We start from the raw sequence: 20,541 nt of genomic DNA, 5'->3' as shown, positions 1-20,541 counted from the left end.
CAGTAATGGGGCGGGGGAGGCAAAATAAGTTATAAAAACAGAGTATGCTTTTTAGAAAACATTTTGCTAAATGCCTTTTGAAATTCTATGACAATTGTACCCTTATTCTAAAACACAGAGAGATAACTTTAAAGTTACCTCTAAAATGATTTCTAGACTTTAAATATATAAAACCTCATCTATAGATTGCGGAGCATTATTGCCGAGACACGGAATTTCAGTTACCAGATCTTGGTAAACTCTTCAATAGTGGTACAATAAGAACCTATTACTGAAAGTTACAAGCAACAAACTGAGGTTATAGTTGTAATACGCAGTGAAAGCCAACAATTACAAAGAACGCTTTATAACTACCTGAAGCCACCTGTCACAGAGAAGACCTCAGAAGAGGATTAATATGAAAATATGTCTCGTAACTCCTTTGTCATGTTCATCCCCATTTAGAAGAACATCCACCAAGAGCCAAGGAGGCTGGAGGCAGTGGTGGTGCACATCAGTTCTGTCACACAGGATCAAGAATGTTCTGGCAGGTCTGTAAACCTGGGTTTTGTACTTTCAACGAATATCCACAATCATGTGTATTTTCCATGACTTTTTTTTTTCCAATCAGAATATTACTGATTTCACATTCATCTTATGAAGACAGAGGAAAACTCCAAACAGAGATCTCAGGAAGCTTTCTGCAAAGGTTTCTGTTGTGTGCTGAACTGTTCACCACTGGGCTCGATAGCAGGATATGCAATTATAACAATGAAGTATGAGAGGGGCTATTTGCTTCCTTCGCACGTGGAATAAAGTCTGTTCACTGTGGATGTTCTCATACCATCTGCACAATTAATTCTGTTTACAACATTAGCCAAAGAAATGGGAAAGTCAGACTCCCATTATGAGAGGTAATGACACTCCAGAGGACATGGATTAAAACTGAACCTGGATGATGTCAATTTATAGGAAAATTAATTTCTACTTATTTTTGGAAAGCGTTCTTTGAGAATTACATTTCAGTAAGTCCTATTCTCATAGGGGCTCCTAAGCAGTATATTAAATGGTCTATAAATTAGGATTTCTCATAGATATTAAGGAATTTTAAGAATGCACACAAATAATTTTAGGTGTTATTCAACGGGAATTTAATCTTTTGGACCACAGGCCTTACCCAAGTGATAATCTTATGTTACTTGGTTCTAAACAAAACAAAACAATACCACAGACTTCAAAAACAGCCAAATCCATTAAGAATCAGAATCAGAAAAAGCTAAACCCTTTAATGCAGTTTGACTGTTTCTATACAAAACCAAAAACAACCCCAAAGCAAGTCCCCTCATGTAGCTAATTAAAAAAAAATAAAACCTTTTTCATGAAGATTTGAGATTTGTTACTTCATCAATACCAAGTGTTAATAAACAGCAACTTTTGCTTCTGCTAGGCAATAAGTCCTTAAACCTGCAGCATTTTATGTATCTCAGAACTAGAAAGAATAACTTGTTATACATGCTTGTGACGTAAAGAATACTTCCCAAGATCAACTTTGGCCCTTTTTGATTCTATGGAATGTCAAAACCCCCTGAATTTTCTTTAACAAAAAGAACAAAAAAAAAAAAGGTAAGTATATCAACTATCAGTAAGAAAAGCAGCTTTATTGTGCTGTATCAGTTGGGACATTACAGAAAAAGGATAATCCTTCAGCAAAATCCTTAAACTATGAACAACAAAGCAAGAGACCTTATGGCATACTGGTACCCCTTAAAATAAGGGAAGGAGAGCTGCAACATCCTTACCCTTACCAACCATAGAAGACTGAATCATTTATATGTTGTGCTTACTTTCTTATATGCATAGAGAAGTAAGGGAAGACTACATCTTTTTCAGAATAGCTATGAGCCGAGTCTAATACTGAAATTAAAAGGCACATTTTGTGCTTTGCACCTTTACATGTTGAATGCGTTTTACCCAAGCATTTGGGACCTTTGTTCTGCCCAGTAAGTAAAAACTATTATTTCAAATTACTTCTTACTTGAATAAGAGTAATTAAAATCCAGATCGCTGAAAGCAGAAACAAGGAAAGGGCCAGGCCTGTGAATTCCAGCTCTACTCCTTCTCTTCCCACTACCACATTTCTTTTAAGATGTTTCTCCTGTGCGCACAGCATCCTTCTAGAATTTTGTTTTGGGAACAAAAGCAGATGACAAAATGCATGACTCTCTAGAGCCACAACAGCTACTTTGAAATAGACCATATCTCAACTACACAAGGCTCAATACAGCCATTAATCATGCATTAACACAATATTGCCTCCATACAAGTTGACTTCACAGAAAGAGAAATCACCAGTAATTCCAAACATGGCAAAGTATTATAACTACTAGTATTATTACTCTATATTAAGTTTACTGGTTAAGTTAGATGGGGAAGGTAGAGTTTAAAAGCTTCCTCAGATTTCTTGACCAAAATCCAGCATCTCATACTAATAATGTACCTGTGCTTGTACTTGCAAACAAAGTGCCAGGAGCTGTACTTGTAGGGAGTTTTCCATTATTTAGCTGCTTCACTCTTTTCAGGTGAGACTTCCCATTGTAATGAACTTGAGCTTGTGCTGCAGAGTTCAGCTGTATGTTGCACACTTCACAAAAGGAAAACAGTATCTTCTTTTTTTCTTTGCTTAATTGATAGTCCTGCCTGTCATTCCTCAGTCCTTTTTCTTCAAAACTCTGTAGAATAGCTGGTTGATTCATAATCCCATCTTCAAAGACGTGGTCAGGACTTAATGGACGCTTCATACCTACAAAGCAAACAGCCAGAATTGTTACCAGAAGCCGACTAATAATGCTTACTGTTAAATCAGCATTTTCTTTTTTAAAATGTTACACAACACGAACCAAAGACCAGTTCCAACAAATAAGGTTCCAAATTGTGGAGGCGTCACTTAGTAGAGAAATACATGAATTTGTGACACACCACAGAGCTCAGAAGTAATAAGTTGGCAATATATTATGGTCTGCGCACAACAGCTCTCAACAAGTAATTTTTTTCTGTAGGCTATTTTAAAGCAGATTTATTATTGCATCTCTAGCAGATTTTAAGATTATTTTCAGAAACATTTCCTTTGCATTGCTGAACACTAGTTCCAGAGCTTTTTACTTTCCAATGCCCATAGTTGTACCCACTGCCCCAAATTACTCAACAAAAAGGATGCCAACAAAAGATGTTACTGAAACACTGGAAGACTGCACTGTTCAAGTGATACTAATGAATACTTTCCACTTTTACATACACCCAAACCTTCAGCCTCCCTCCATACAAACATTAAGACTATGCTTTTGTAAACTGTCAACACCTTCACAATTAAACTACTATAGAGAGAAAATGCCAGCTAGATGTTAGTCTTATGGGAGCTACACAAATCACAGTAAGTGACAGTTCCTGGAAAACAATCCAAGAACCTGAAGTACACATTTGTGCCTACAGAATCAAAACCTCATCATGATAAACGAACCAAGCTCCACAAAGAACTGTCTATATATATGGGCAGAGGTGTGGAGGCATGTATTTCATTTAAGGTATGCTTCTAAATCAGTAGAAGAAGAAAGGTGGGGGAAGGGGTCTCTTTGTAATGGGGAAAAGGTTTTTGGAAATTAACATAGAAAAGACTTCAGATTTCTTGGCTAAACAACTTCCTGTTTACACTTTATTCCTTTCTCCCACCACTCAAATACTCTTAATCTACCAAAGGGTGGCTCAGGGAGCTGTGCAGAGGAGCAGCTCTTTCCAGGCAAGAGTGTACCTATATATATATTTATAGGTATATATGAAATTACATATATATATATATATATACATTCAGTTTTCAGAAGCATAGAATCATAGAATAGTTAGGGTTGGAAAAGACCTTAAGATCATGTAGTTTCAAGCCCCCCACCATGGGCAGGGACACCCAACACTAAACCATGCCACCCAGAGTGGGGCTGTGTAGAGTAAAGGGTGGTGAGGCACTTCCTCCTTAGATCCAATCTAAACTTTTCCTGTTTAAGTTTTAACCCATTACCCCTTGTCCTGTCACTACAGTCCCTAATGAACAGTCCCTCTCCAGCAACCCTATAGCTCCCCTTCAGATACTGGAAGGCTGCTATGAGGTCCCCACACAGCCTTCTCTTCTCCAGGATGAACAGCCCCAACTTTCTCAGCCTGTCTTCATACGGGAGGTGCTCCACACCCCTGATCATCCTCATGGCCCTCCTCTGGACTTGTTCCAACAGTTCTGTGTCCTTTTTATGTTGAGGACACCAGAACTGCACACAATACTCCAAGTGAGGTCTCACGAGAGCAGAGTAGAGGGGCAGGATCACATCCTTCAACCTGCTGGTCACACTCCTTTTGATGCAGTCCAGGATATGGTTGGCTTTCTGGGCTGCGAGCACACACTGAAGCCGGCTCATGTTCATTTTCTCATCAACCAACAGCCCCAAGTCCTTCTCCGCAGGGCTGCTCTGAATCTCTTCTCTGCCCAACCTGTAGCTGTGCCTGGGATTGCTCCGACCCAGGTGTAGGACCTTGCACTTGGCATGGTTAAATTTCTAAAGCGTGTCGAGGTCCCTCTGGATGCCATTCCTTCCCTCCAGAGTATCAACCGAACCACACAGCTTGGTGTCATCGGCAAACTTGCTGAGGGCGCACTCAATCCCACTTTCCATGTCACTGACAAAGTTGTTAAACAAGACCGGTCCCAACACCGATCCCTGAGGGACGCCACTCGTTACTGGTCTCCAGCCAGACATTGAGCCATTGACCACAACTCTTTATGTGCAGCCATCCCCCGAGCGGTCCATCCATCAAACTGATGTCTCTCCAATTTAGAGACAAGGATGTCGTGTGGGACAGTGTCGAACGCTTTACACAAGTCCAGGTAGATGACATCAACTGCTCTACCCCTGTCCATCAGTTCTGTAGCCCCATCACAGAAGGTCACCAAATTGTTCAGGCAGGGTTTCCCCTTTGTGAAGCCATGCTGGCTGTCACCAAGCACCTTGTTGATTTTCATGTGCTTTAGCATGCCTTCCAGGAGAATCTGCTCCAAGATTTTGCCAGATACGGAGGTGAGACTGACTGCCCTGTAATTCCCTGGGTCTGTTTGCTGACCCAGCAAAGAGGTTTTAAATGCAAGGTCCTGCTTTCAGCCCAGGAACCAGACCAGCGTGGATCTTTCTGCACACCTACCACTCTGTTAAGCAGGAGGAATGAGGCACCAAACCTCCGCACACCCAGAAAATGAAACACTAAAGCAGTCATAGCAATCCTTCCCAAAACTGTGTAGCATTCACAAACAATACTAGAATACTCCTCTTGCTATTGAGACAAGTATATTACCAGAAAAGTCTGTTTGGTTCTTTGGCGCAAGTATGTGAATGATATTTATATGATGAGATAGTGAATTTCATCACATTCCTAACTCTAGCCCATGCTTAAAATCTTAGTTTTATACAGATTCCTCCTCCAGCATGATTCACCAATCAAGTATGATAAACAGTACAAAGACTTATTCATCTGTGTTTCATATAACAAAGTCCTGTCATCAAGTAAAAGCTATAAACAATACATTCATTAATATATACATCACATGAAATATTAAAACCAAAAATCATTATTAAAAGTAATTGTAGGCTACAGGAACCTATTTGCTTTTAAAAACAAAATACTAGTGGATCCTGAAAACCTAGGCTAGACATTGTCACACTAAATCATTTAAGCCTAAGTATCATATTTCAAGGCAAGCAACCAATATCCTTGACTCAGCTGAGCTTAGATGGCATTTTCATCTGAAAATTTAATCTGCTTAGAGCTTCGGTATTTGTTACTTTTCAGTGTATTTTTTAAACCATAAATAATGTCCCCGACCCCTTTGTTTTCTTTGTATTTGTATTGTAACAGCACTGTTGTAGCTTTTCCTCCCTAAAGTAAATGTTTTGAAACAAAAGTATTTATTTTTATATTACATTGGTTTAGATGCTATACTTATTTAATAATAGGTAACAGCTTAAAAATCCTGGCTCACCAGAAATCTCATAAATTTGACTGCAGAAAGCAAATAATTCTTAATATATTTCAGTATTTCAATAATCTATAAGAACTTAGTCAAACTCAGTTGGTTTGGGTAATTTAAATATGGCAAACAGCTGCATTAGAAAGCTGCATGGACCAGAAGACATACTGATGGAGCCAACAGCTCCTGCTGAGTACCTGTAACAGCACCAGAACCTTTCAAATGAGGGTCGTTTTGGAAACCACCAGCCTGATACTGCATTAGCCTGTTATCACTGCACCACAAGATACATACTCTCCTGAACTGCACACTTTGGTTTGCTTTCATGCAAGGGAACGAAACCTTTCAGCTGGTAAAGTCTGAGACTACTGAAACATGAATCAAGTGGGGAAAATCAGAACACTTGCCTCAAAAGTATACTCCTGACACAGCCAAAAATGTTTTCAGTATGGACACACCTTGAAAGAACAACCAATCACAGCAAGGACTCAAATTCTGCACCTACACCCTAAGGCATCCCAGCTGCCAGTCTAGAATTAACAACCTTCAGACAAACAAAAAGAAACCTCCGTCCAAGTTTCACTTTTGTTTTTAAAAACAAAATAGTTCTAAACCCACTCTGACTACAAAGTACCTTCTTCCTTTGCATAACACAGGACAAAGGAGTCTTCAAATCAATCTCTTGCTACTAATTTACAAGCGAAAAAACCCACAAGCTGCAATTTCAAAATAACCCTTATTGCCTAAAGCTCCACATCTAAATTAAAAGGTGACCTGATTATAAGCAGCAGTGACCTCCCAACAACTGATGGGAGCAGCAGATGCAAAGCACACCTGAAAAAAATACCTACATTGAGCACACTAAACTTCAGCTTTAGGAGGGTTTCCAGCAGCATGTTCTAACCCGTCCATCCTGGAGGGGACATGTACATGCAGCCAGAGATCAAACCCCACTATTCCTCAGAAGTCTGCCTGTGCCTACACAGAAATTCCAGCCCTCAACTTCCCAGGATCTGAGACACCTGAACATTTGGTGTAGAAAATCATTTGTTCCAACAGTCTTGTCCAGTCCCTTCTGAAGTGTTTAAGAAGAAAATGGTGGTGGCAAACACCCACTGAGATTTTACAGTATGCACATCTTTCACACAGCAATACAGCTTTCATCATCAGTTCTTGTGGTGTATGTATCTGTTCAAAAAATAGATTAGTACATCAAAGGTCCTATTTGTCTTTAAAGAAGACAAGAAGGAGACACAGTTTTAATGTTAGGGTTGGAAAAACACACTTTTAAAAGTCTATGCTGAAATATCTTGGCTCTAGGATATACAGAACGAGTACAGTTCTTCACTGAGGCAGTGTTAAGAATCTCACCACGAATGCAATTTATTTTGTAAGAGGTAACCTTTCTTTGTAAAGCCTTCTACTTTTATGAAAGACACTTGTACATACACATTAAATTCTAATTAAAAAAGTAAAACAAAAACAAAACCAAGAAAGCTCACTGACCAAAAAACTTAATCTTCCTATTCTATACATTTCCTAGTCACTCAAATTTACACAAGCAAGAATCTGGCAAGTGTCTTTCTTTATCCTTTAAAAAGAGCTTTTCACTGCAGACAGATTTTGAAGAGTTCTGGATGGTACTTATTCTCACTCACCAGGAGTCAGATATGAAATGGGGCCATTTCATTCCTCAGGTTTACACATAGCTCAATAGCATTATCATGTAACAGAAGCAGCTACTTGAGCCTGCAGTCAGTGAACTGAGAATAAAGAGAAGTTGCATGATTATATTCTGCATAATCAAAAAAATCATTTAGAGTAATAGTTATAGCAGACACGACTGTGAACTATTCAAAAGTAGACAAGAATAAAACCAAGAACATGAGTTCTTTCAAAGGGAGAAAGGATGGAAATTATATAAGCAAAATACAGTGGATCAATCCTGTGAGCTCCCACTTTTGTGTAACCTGGATACAGCACAGTATAAGCTGAGTCTCAGCAGCAGCTGATATGTAACAATATCCACTAATTAAAACGTCCCATACAAAAAGAACATGATTCTGTGAATCACACTGGAGTGACACACACATTATTACAAAGGTACTGCTATGTCACTGTAGTTGTATTTACTCAATGACTTAGAGGACTAGAACCAATTAAAAACTGAAAGGTGAGAACATGAAAACGAGACCAAAAAATGGGAAACAAAGAGAAGCATCTGAGTATGTTAGAAAACATCCAGCTGAAGGATCCATAAAAAAAAAATCTAAGTCTGTAAAGGGATTATAAACCATATTCATCTTGCACAGGTACTTCAAAGTCTGCCACTTTCTCTTGCAAAAGGAAGTTCTGATTCAAACCAGATATACTCATCTTTACTTTGATAAAAGAGAGGAAGCAATGCAAGTATAACAGGTATTTTCAGGTATTTGACATAGGCTGTTACCTGACTAAACAAGTTGTCCCCCCATCACATTTCTTCCCAAGTACACAGAACTGATCTGCATAGATTCTGCAAGCAATACTAGAGTGAGAATAAATTAGTGATTTATGACACAACATTAAAATTCTTAGGTGTCATGAGATACCCTCTTAGGATTTCTGAAACCACATCTTCCCAGCCTCTTGCAGCTGGCAAAAAAAAAAAATCTGAGCATGGACATCCTTTGTACTTAAAGCTCAAGGCAATTAGCCTTTCAGTTTAGCTAATTTTAAAGAGAGTTGTGCTTTCAGAGGAGCTACAAAGAAGCATTATGTATTACACTGCTGTAGGTGAGAATGTGCAAATCTTTACTCAAAGGAAATAAGCTTTCGTTATCCTAACAAATTAGTGATGGTTACATGAAGCATTCTTTTCCTAAGTGCTGGTCTAAACTTTTGCAATGTCCATTCCTAATTAGTTGATACTTCAAAGAATCACTATGCTGGAAATGCAATTAGACTGCCATTCCTCTATGGATGTGTGCCAGGTAAGCAAAACAGAAAATGTACTTTTAACAACTGACATATGGGCAAAGAGAATGTTCTCCTTTAGCCTTTGGAAATTGTCAAATGAATTATGGAAGACACAGGAACAAATATAAATTTTAACTGGCTTTCTATATAGTTAGATTTTCAAAAAGGTTCATTCAGACGGGGTGGGGAGGGGGTAGGAGGGAGAAGAGAAAGACAGACCAAAGACTCAGCCTTGTGCTGTACACTTCTTAAGGACCTCCTATGGAGAAAAACTATCTATGCAGATGGACCAGCGACGTCTGCATGCACGCATTTGGAGCTGTGGTCTTGCACTGTGGCAAGTATGATTCCATAGTTCCCCACACACCCCCTTTTTTTTTTTTTCCTTTTCCTTCTTTCTTTTTGTGTGTGAATGTTTTATGGCAGAGATGTGGAACTATCCTGAATATGTCTGGAGCATCATTTGAAAGAAACTCACTAGAGCTGCTTTAGAGAAGTCTTATGACCTTTCTTATATTTTTAAATAGTATTTCCTAAACATAGATAAACTATCAAGAGGCATATGGTTTGCACCATCTGGGCAACAAGTACTATTGGGATACTGTGGTGAACAGCATATGCATAGTGCCTTGTGCGCAGTATCCTAGAGTGTTAAAAAAGCACTAGAGACTATTTTGAAGCCAACCTTGAAAAATCCCCCATACACTTAAGGAACCAGTTCTCTTTCAGAAGATGTGTTCCTCCTTCTTTCAGTACAAATCAAAACAGAGAACAGCCATGTTTCATCTTCACCTTATTCTGAAATTCCTCAAGAAGGCATTGTATCCTGCAGTGTTTCCACCTGTCAAACTTTTTATTACCCATCCATACACATCTGATCAACTCTTTGTTATTTCTTTCATCTCTGCTCACAAAGCACATAGAATGTTTTAATTAAAAGTTACAGTAAAAACTGGATGGTTCTGAAAAATACATTTTTATTCCTTGTGACAGATAAAGGACAATCATGGTACACTGACCAAACTGGGTTAAGTAATTTTTTGCCTGTATTTTGATACCAGTTTATCAGTGCAAAGAAGAGGAAGTCAGTTTCCTTGAGAAGTTTTGAATGGTGTAGTATGACAGCCTCTTCACTAACACATTTTAGAGTATTTAACATTTGAACGAGATTCCCTTTAAACTACAAAAACAGATGGCTGTTTCACACCACAAACATTAGCTGTTCTGTACAAGGTAATTCAGAAAACTCAAAAACATTCAAGCAGCTAGTGTTTTGCTTTGTTCTACCAGCCTTGAAAATGTCCATACTAAGGAAACTTAAAATTAGGCCTACTGTACTATTTTGTGAGCTCAGTTAAACTGCAGTAAATAATATCACTCTCAATTTGGATTATCACAGACTGCAGTTGCATATGCCTCTGTCTGTAGCTAGCTCTAATTATAAGGTTGATCCTTTCCTCTTTAGTCCCCATACTTACAGACTTCTGACATTTTTTACATTAACAAGAATAGATTTACATATCAATTTATTTGCCAAAGAGATATAACCTCACCTGGCAGAACATATCTGACTGCTGCCGAGAACATTAATCAAGTTTGGAGACCAGAGAGCTACTTTGGATTATGCTTCAAGAAGAACAGATAGTTTTCCAGCATTATTGTAACGTGATTTTGCTTCATAAACCTTTGGACAAGTTGGGGCTTTCTATCTGGGAACCTGTCCTGAAGCCATCACTTAACTTCAGTTAATTTACACTCTACTTTAAGTACTCTTACCTCACTGCAGAAGAAAATCTAGATACCCAAAGTGTCCATCACATGGCTCTATATGTCATCTTGGACTTTTGTCCTCTCCTACCATATGCCTAAATCTATCAGAGAGAACAGACCTAGCAGGAAAATTGATACTCGGCTTCCGTAGTTTTCTCCATCAAGTCTGTTGAATAAATCCATACAACATGTCCAATAACCACACTGAGGTTTTATTCTATTAGGTAACACATAGGACACTAAACCACAGAGGCTGGACTGAAACAAAAAAGGGCCCATAATATCCCAGACATCACTGCTTGTCAGTATTGGGTTATATTTACATCTTATTTCACCCAGGAACTCTAGCTTTCTTCAAAGACCTAAACACCAGGTATTCTGTATTTCTAAAGCAACATCTAGGAAGGAGGAAAACGCCCAAAAATATAGACAGACTTAAGTGAGTTCTTTGTTGGTCAAAGCCAGGACTAAAACACGTCATGTGTCAAAATGACAAGCAGCCAGCAAAAACAACCAGTAATAAGAAAAAAAAATAGGTGGGATGCTTTTAAAAGGTTGAACATGTGAAAAGCACAAGTCATTTTAATAGCAAGCCCTAACAAATTAGATCAAAATTTTCAAAAGCTTTATTCAATTAGGTACCTAATTGAATTAATTAATTAATAAAGCTTTAGTATTACTAGTAGTAATGAACAAAGCAAGTTTTCTTAAGCGTATTCCAAATTTTGCCCATTTTCACAATCTGCTCCCTTGAGACTAGGGAACTGTCTTATCAGTTACTAAATTAATAAATAAATTGAATTATATTGTCTCTAAGATAATTTTCTAAATCTCCAGACTTCTGCAAAGTTGCTAGATCAGGTTTTTTACTTGCATCTTTCAAATACTGCATCCAAGTATTCTTTTAAATCAAAGGACTCCTCTTGTATCCCTCCACAGAAAAAAAAAAAAAAAAAAAAAAAGAGGTACATTGAATAAAACAAAACATGAATTAGATGCATCTCAGCCAGATTTTACAACTTGGAAGAGCTGACAACAAACTTATAAAAGGAAAATGATGTAGAGGACATAGTTTGAACCTGCCTTCAACAATAAAAGGACCGCCAAAAAAAAGAAAAATCAGCTGTTTTTAAGAAAAATATATTTCTATATGTTTTAGAATCATCTCTAAAAACATAAGTTAACAATAACCACTGCAAAGCAAATGGGTTCTAACTAGTTAGAGAACTGATACAGGATGTAAAGTATTTCTAGTGAATCGTCTGTTTTAATTATAAAAAAAAGTTTTAGGCATGAATTTGCATGAATAAAGATCAAAACCCACTGACATAATGGGAGATTCCCACAGGGTATTTGTACCTGGCTGCTGCTTTATCTTGCTCGAACATAATCACATTTGAAGGGTAAATAAAGCTTTGATCTCAGGAAGCAAAAATCCTTTTCTACCTTTCTTCAAAATAGAAAGCTCACCTGAGCATAAGAGGAAGACACAGCAGAAAGGTATATTAAACAGCGTCTTGTTCATATAGCCTAAGTCTGACAACGTTAGGAGCTGAATATAAGATATGCTGGAAATCATTAATTCAGGATAAAGCCTGGTAATGCTGCAAAAGAGCCCCTGGACACAAGAGCAAGAACTTTGAGGACTGCGCAAATAATAGCTGGGCATGAACAAAGAGCAACCTACACTCAGAAGCAGTGCAAGACTGAGACACATCAGCTTGCTTTATAGCACTAAGATACAAAGAAAAGAAAATCCTGCTCAAAACTGCAAGCATGATCAGCAGCAGTGAACATCAATCGTAAATCCTAATCCTAGCGGTGCGCCTAAAAAGATGGTCCCAGATCAGTTACCCATAAGAAACTGTCAATGTCCATGTAAACAATTAATTCCCTTTTGGATCTGAAAAATATTGAAAACAAGCGTCCCTCATAGTACAAAGGTAAGGGGACATAGCACATGTTTTGTAGTATTAACTACTTAAGACTTATGTTACAAGAGAATTACCCAGCTTGTAGTGACAGACCATGAGAACAGGCAAATGGATCACCTAGTTTGAAGTTGCCTGGAGGAAAAGACCAGGTTAAAGTTAGCATTGCCTCGAACATAATCCTTTACTTATCATTTTCCTTGTCAAAGGTAACCATGGCTCAGCATATTTTGGGCTGACACTGAACTTGGAGAGGCCTCTGGCAGAGCCAAAGGTACTACCACTCCCTAATTCCTCCTGCCCATACACCAAGCTTGTACAGACCTCTCCTAAACTTGAGTTGCCAGTCACCTCAGGCTTTAAGCAACTGCTGCCTTCAAAATCTGAATACCTATGTTCCACATTAAATTACACAATTCCATTCATAAAAAATGAGGCAGCCTTTTGCTGTTATTTCACACCCTGATACAGAAATAGCACACACATGTGCTTCCATGCTGAAGAGAACCCACACTGCTCTTCCCTGAATTATGAGCCTGCTAGAATGAGTGCATTTGGTTATAGAAATTGACAGACAAACGCTCCTCATTTCATTCCAGCCAGTGCAGCGATACTATTGCATTAATCCAACTTGGGTTTGAACTTTTGGACATAACTCTAACCTTTACATTTTAACCGTAAACTGAAAGGCAGTACTTAAGAATTTGTGTGGGGTAACATTTGGTTTTCTTCACTTTCATTTGTATAAAATCAGTACACTATTTGTATATCATACTTCTATAACAATGACAAATGACATCTCCAAACAAAACTGGTCTAAATAGTATTTCTCAAGGCATTTATGTCTGGAAGACAGGCTTAGTGCATTGAGCCAGGAACAGAGAGGTTGAAAGGAAGTGGCCTGTGGGTATTCTCACAGTTCACACCTCTGTCTGTGTATCCCCCACCTGGAAGAAGGTAAAATGGGTGTAAAGGTGGGCCAAAACATGTGCATTTCCACTCTTGCATCTGGAATGGAAATCTCCCTTCACCCGTCAAATCAGTCTACACTGTCAAAGCAAGGGCATATTTTCTAGCATGCATTTGTGCTCATTATCAGCATCAGGTATGATCTGAGGCTTCTAAATTTATCTCTGCCACAGTACCTAAGAAACAAAAGAATGGTGCTTTTGTGCCAAAAATCAGTGAAGATTAAAGGTCTGCCAAAATAAGGGCCATTCAATTTCACCATCAAACTGAACAAACTGTGGAAGAATCACCTTACACCCACCCATATTACAGCGATGGACCCAAGGCTTCAGCTTTCGCTGATTAGTGCATAAAGTGAGTTTCTCACAGTGTTGACTGCATACCAACTGCCGTGCTAACAAGCAGTGTCTTCCTTCGGACATTTACAAACATCAGAATGCTTATTCATGACAGTCCCACATATCATCTGCCACCCCAGATGGTGACTGGTGGGATGCTGATTTTGTCCTAAGGCAGTTACCACCCACCAAGATAGTATATGCAGGGCTAAACAAAAAGCATGTCCCATCTGCTGTCAAGTTTATAAGACTTTTTGAGACTTACTAGGTTAAGTTGATTTTAGATCAAACAGGTCAGGAGGCTATAGCTCTCTAAATGCCCAATAAAAGAAGGGTCAGTTGCACTGTAACAGACATGCAGTCAATCAAGAGCAAGTTACACTGTGTTACTGGGCTCACCTCTAACACCCTGAGAGCAGCAAAAGATTCTCACTGTCATCAGTGGCAAAAGGCACATAACAGCCCACCAAGAAGCAAGATGAAATTCTGCAGAACTCAGATTTCTTTGGCCTAGAGAAATTTTAGAAATTGTCCTTCTTGCTGACAGGACTTTTTTTCTGCCTCCTTCCTTTGCATCTCTCTACTGCTATCATTGTGACAGCTGTTCTCCATCTTACAATTTCTTGCCCAGCCCCAGCTCTTTTTCTACCCTTTGCGCATGTGCTATCATACATATACAGGAATTAAAAGGCAATTAAAAAACAGCATTAGCATGACATCTGCCTGCTGCACAAACAGCATAAACTCTTACTCACTTCATCTGTCATATCCATTTATAGATGGTTAACAGAGAATACAGCAATTTACCCAGACTGGGGCCATTAAGCACTCAAGCTACATAAAATAATTCTACACATTCTTCTTAAACCATCCAATTAAATCTTTTTTGGTACATTATGAAGATCTAAAGCAAGCAGGGAAAATAGATACATCCACCGGTGCATTTTTCCAAACATTTCTAAATCACCGGGTACATGAAAATCTTTCACTGAGGCACAAGTGTATCAGTTACATCACTGTCTGCACAGATGACCTTAAGCTCACCCCTTAAGAAGTGGAATTTCAAAACATGGCAAAATTTCCTTTAAATCATTAACATCAGAAAAACAGAACACAAAGGAGAGAGATCACGAAGGTCTGTACTGCACAATAATGAGAGACGGGCATTGCAAAGGTCTCTGCAGGGGCCCAACGCTGTAAGACCCCCAGGTTCTACAGCCCACACCAATACAGCTGAATCAGCAGAGATCCTCCTGGAAGCTTGGCAGCAGGTGCTGAAAGAAGATGCCTTCAGCCAGCATGAGCACATCACCTCCTCCAGCATTCTCACCATGTGGGGCAGGGCAGATGAACAGAGCACACTACTCACTTCCAAACTACAGCTTAGCTCCCCTAAGGAAGAGTAGGGGTCATCTAAAGAAAGAAAATCTGGAAAAAAAAGTATATGGAAAGAAAAGGATTTGTCATTCCTCTCCCCCACATAAGCAACCAGAAGCAATGAGAAGCACAAGGTAATATTTCTCCATGCTCCTCAACAAAAAGCTTACTTTCTCTCCTTTAAATGACTGTTAGTACAATTGTCAGTTACTTTAAAACACCCCAGACTGTTTCCTGTACTGCAGCAACCACAAATACCAATCTATTGCAGCTATCTGCAGAACACATGGCTTTAACAAATATCCATGTAATCATAAATTTAATTAAAACTCAATACCATAAGAAAGTTATTTAACACAAAAAGATCTGACAAATAAAATTATACAAGTCACAGTCTTATTCTGCCATCCAGAATACAATTCTGGCATCTCCTTAGAGATAGAAAGTTTTTTTCACCTTTTATTTCACAACTATGACTCTGAAGTCTTCACAGAAATTCATGCATATCACTCCCATAAGAAGTAAAAACATCATTTTGCAAAGGCATAAACTCCTGATGAAAGCAGTCACACTGAAAATGTGTCGTTAATCTCCTCTGAATAAATATAACCTCCAGAAAGATGGGAGTGTGAGCAGAATGTATTTTTTGCACTTGAAAATGCTGAGGTGCACAACAAGAAGCTTTTACTTTAGCATTTACAGCTAAAGTGATCCTTCAGAAGCCCATTTTACTCTCAGGAGATATTTCTCTCCAGTCATTCACTTTTCAAAGCCCTTTACAACTTTAAGATTGCAGTAAAGCTGACTTTTATACCTTATTTCAGTAGATCTCTCTCCCTTGCCTGAGCTGTCACATTCCTTGGAGACATTTGGTGGGGCTTCAACTTCCTAAACATTTTATTAAAAAAAAAAAAATATTTTTTGCAATGTGTAGGCAGCTGGCTTCATAACGCGAAATATCCTTGCGATAATTCCTCTAACAGATCTGCTGATTAATGAAGACCTTGCTCTCTCACACTAGCTCACCTAGTGTGTTCTCAAGTTATACTTTTTATACTCTCATTGTTCTCAAGTGATACCTTGCTGAATATCTGATAACTGAACCCGATTTCAAACACACTTACTGCCTTAAAAACCCCAGTGGATTGATTATGCCTCCTGTGCGGACACCACAAACATGACATTTTGAAACATGAAACATTTGGAAAGGTTCACTTAAGAAAAAGTAATTTATCCATCTGATATCTCTTTCACTCCCAACATTTCACTCATCAATTCAGGACTGATAGCTCTCAGAATTATATACTGCATTATTAGGGATTTTTCTTCAGCCTGGCTCATGCAGTCATAAAAATCCCTAGGAATTCTAGCTTTTTAAATATCCTTCTAATCCTTACAGAGATGACTGAAAGCATGAATCCTAAAGGCTCAAAACCTAGAAGGGAATTGAAAAGAAACTGATTTCAATTTTCTTCTAGGACCTGACAAGCCTTTTTAATATTCAGAGATGACAATATTTCTGGCAGCTAGGTAGGAACACTGATGTTCTCTCAGCCATGCACTTGATCAAGTCCAGTACCGCTGCTGTGTTTTATAAGAAACACAAGACCTAAAACAAAAACCTTCAAGTCCTGCCCTTCAGCCCTGGCTGAAGCTCCAACGAAGCTCCTACAATCAGACCTGTATTTGGCCATACAAGATTTTCCAGGGTGATTTCCAGCCACTTGTTCTGGGCCAACACTGGCTGTTGGTTTAATGATTCTCTTTCCCTGGTGTGTGCAATCCGTAAGCACATGAGGAGGCAGGTGTTTCCTCTTCCCCGTGTTCCCACAACCTCCCCTTTCCCTTAGCCTTTATTTTTCAAGACTAAGGAAGTAACCCCATAAAAAACACCACAAACCGGGACCTCCTTTTCCCTGACCAGAACCCTTCTCTGCAGTCTGTCTCGGTCTGAACTCATCACAAGCAGTAATCAAATCAGTTCCCTGAACTCCAGATGGGAACGCATCAGTTTTGCAATTTCAACATTAACTCTTCCTTATCCCTAAAAAGCAGGAAGGTCTGACATCACTACTTCATTTAACAAAATACTCATATGCAATATACAAATATTTTTTCATTTGTTTACTCATGTTTCATTAGGTATAGCAGTTAAATATCTGGCAAGCTTCAGAGTTCTCAGCTATTGTAATTCATTCATTTTATACTAAATGCCCAATTTAATCAGTAACCCAAACTGTCAATTAAATGCCACTTAGTTATTTTCAGATATTTATCAGTTCTTAGCTAAGAGATGAACAAAGAATGCCCAGTTCGACTGTCAGCAGAAACAGACTGTCATATGCCACAGGAAACTACACAAGAAAGCAACTAGAGCTCAGAGATCCCATGAAATATCCTTGAGAAGGAATGTATATTAAGGGCTTGGTTTCCAGAAGAAATACCCAAATATATACAACTGCAAATTTTCCAATTAAATTTTCTACTTGCCCTTGGAAAACCCCATTTTGTAGACAAAGTTTTTTCTAGAAAATTATAAATTTTGTCAAAATGCTATTTTCAGAAATTGCGTAGTCATTAAGTAGCATCATAAGCACTGCCAAACAAGCACTGCAAATGCAAGAATTGAAAGCTTAAGAATTAAGCTCTAAATTTTACAGAAGCAACTTTCAAAGGTTATTTTGTTTGCTAGTGTTTAACATTTAAAGACTTTTCCCCAGATTTAGAGCAGGAAACAAAACTGACACTGAGAAGTTAACTGCGCTAGCAGTTTTGGTTTCCAAACACTTTTAATCAACAACATCTTTAATTCAGAGACCTTTTGTGAACTGGGCTGATACTCTGAAAGTCTCCTCAATCCTGCTCATGTTTTGAACTGGGGAATTGCTCAGATGGTCACTGTAGCAGTGCTAGAGATGATAAATATTTTTCAGGAAATAGGACGATATCCTAATCCCCACTCTTGCCCTTTGATACATGAAAATTCCCTTCTCAAAAATAAACAGAAAGCGCAAACTCAACCTAAAAACCAGGCAACTGAGAGAAAGCAGCGTCTTAAGTGCTAACTCTACAATTAGTGCAACTACAGATGCTACAGCAGATCCCTCAGCTACAGTACAGCTATATCCTGATATTGATCAGGCTCAAGCTCTTGACCTCAAAGATATTCAAGGTCCACACTGTATCATGACAAATTCTCAGAAGAAAGCTATGGGGCAGTCACCATTTGCATCTTCTTGATCTTCTCATGCATACTTGTGGCCCAGGCTTACATTCCTCACACTGCAAAAATTTCCAAAGGTAACTGGAGTGTACAAAGCAATTTCATGTCCACCTTTGAGTTTGTCCAGCTTCATAAATTCCAATGACCAAAAAATTCACACAGCTAATTGCCTAGGGTTTAGCCACATTCAAAAAGGCAAAAACTTGAAGACATTTGTTCTGTCAACACAAGGAACAAAAATTTACAGGTTACTTTATTGTTACCTCCTTTTCTATGCCAAATTTGGGCACCAAAGTTCTTGCACAACAACTTGAGCAACCATGACATGTGACATCATTATATTCCATTGCTACCGCTGGGTATGCATAAATGCACATGCATATAGAAATCATATATGGGCACCTTGTCAGATGCTCTTGCTTTGCCCTTTCCATGAAGCAGTAATAGAACAGTTACCCAGATGCACTAGCCAGTGCTCAAAAAGAGTTTTAACTCTCAAGATAGCACCTGCAGTGTAGTTACCATTTACTGGAAGTCTGGTTTAACCACCTTTTCAGGGAGGAAATTCTTGCATTTCAATAACTAAGCAGTATCTATGACATTTATAACAAAATACATTAAAATAAGAGACTGCATAGGCTTCAAAACCAAGTCAAGGTAGGTCACAAGGCTTTTTGTTATGATTTTCTAAAGGCATTTCAGACTGATGTAACTGCATTCAAGGCCTTCTTTCAACATGCACTGAACAATGTCCTCCCAGTTTTGCAAGTTATTCACCAGTAACTTCTGTGCAAGCTAAGGTTTTTATAAGTGCATTTTGAACTACACTGTAAACCCAAAGGACAAGATCCATACCTACTTACACCTGCTATAGCATTAGGTGTGTCTACACCAAAAGGACAAAACATGACTTAGGTCCTAAGGACTCCATTTTTGCTCTCAAAACAATCTGCAATCTGCAAGTACAGTACACAGGCTGATCTAATGCTTGCTCCTGGCATGACAGCGTATCTTATCTAGATTATCTGAATAAATCCTGAGTAACAACAGAGGACTGGTTTAATCATGCACATTTTTTAGATAGAGATAAGATAAACCAGCATCATTTAAAATAACCTCAACTCTTCTTCCTGTGTCTGACTGCTTGGACCATAAATAATAATTTAGGCCAACTTTATCTGTTTTCTCATTGACCTTCCGAAACAGACTGCTGGACCAGGGAACCACAAAGTTAAATTACTTTCCTTTTGCAGTCACTCATCTGATGCCTTTAACGAACACACACGTTTCAGGGTAGGCACAAATTTGGGAGGAAAATCTAAGAGAGAACCTGAAACTTTGCAAAGTTCTAATTGCAACAACCACCAAAAAAAAAAAAAAGGTAGCATAGCCTCAGCACTGAAGTCATTAATGAATACAGCCTGCCTAATTTTTCATTTCATGCTCTAAACAATGTTACATTGTACTCCTAAACAGCTGCTACTTCTCACTCTCAAGGTATCATAAATTCATTGTTATGTGATGTAATTTCCATTTTTAAATTACATATAGACACTCTGAAATAAAACACACTACACAGATTCAATAATTTATCACCGGTGTTAAACATTTACTTGCTATTCTTAGGCATTACCATCAGTAAGCGTTCTAGAAACAAGTTCATATGGAACACCAGGGTTTTTTTAAATACTTAACTAGACTTCATAGTATGTTGATGAAAGACATGAACCAGGAAGAACATCAGCTGTTTTTCTTAAACCAAATCACACTAACAATTTAACCTAGCATATTGCAGAACACTGAAATAAACAGCACTGGTTTCCCCAGTGCGCATAAAAATCATAGTGAACTTACTGAAAGTGGAATAGAAATCTAATCAAAGTTGTAACGAACAGTTATGTTTTATAGAGGAATTCAATTAATTTCAAATTAATTCTTGTG

The 20,541-nt window shown here is 38.4% G+C and overlaps 1 protein-coding gene across 6 annotated transcripts in view; it reads right to left on the bottom strand.

The window, feature by feature from the left end:
- Positions 1 to 20,541, bottom strand: part of ZNF385B (zinc finger protein 385B) — a 176,704-nt gene that overhangs the window by 137,267 nt on the left and 18,896 nt on the right. For 4 of the 6 annotated variants that reach the window (XM_057411671.1, XM_057411673.1, XM_057411672.1 and 1 more), the window contains exon 2: positions 2,477 to 2,779. In XM_057411671.1, coding sequence (XP_057267654.1) covers positions 2,477 to 2,777 — 301 coding nt within the window. In that variant the 5' untranslated portion in view covers positions 2,778 to 2,779. Of the gene's footprint in view, positions 1 to 2,476; positions 2,780 to 7,692; positions 7,712 to 20,541 lie in introns of those variants that run through there. The other 2 variants (XM_057411674.1, XM_057411679.1) reach the window with 2 other exon arrangements.

Source organism: Pezoporus wallicus, unplaced genomic scaffold, assembly GCF_028554395.1.
Source record: "Pezoporus wallicus isolate ANWC-B61680 ecotype Strahan unplaced genomic scaffold, APGP_CSIRO_Pwel_v1 contig_6732, whole genome shotgun sequence".
Lineage (NCBI taxonomy): Eukaryota > Metazoa > Chordata > Aves > Psittaciformes > Psittacidae > Pezoporus > Pezoporus wallicus.
The sequence above is the reverse complement of the archived record's forward strand: the minus strand, read 5'-3'. Positions and strand labels throughout refer to the sequence as shown.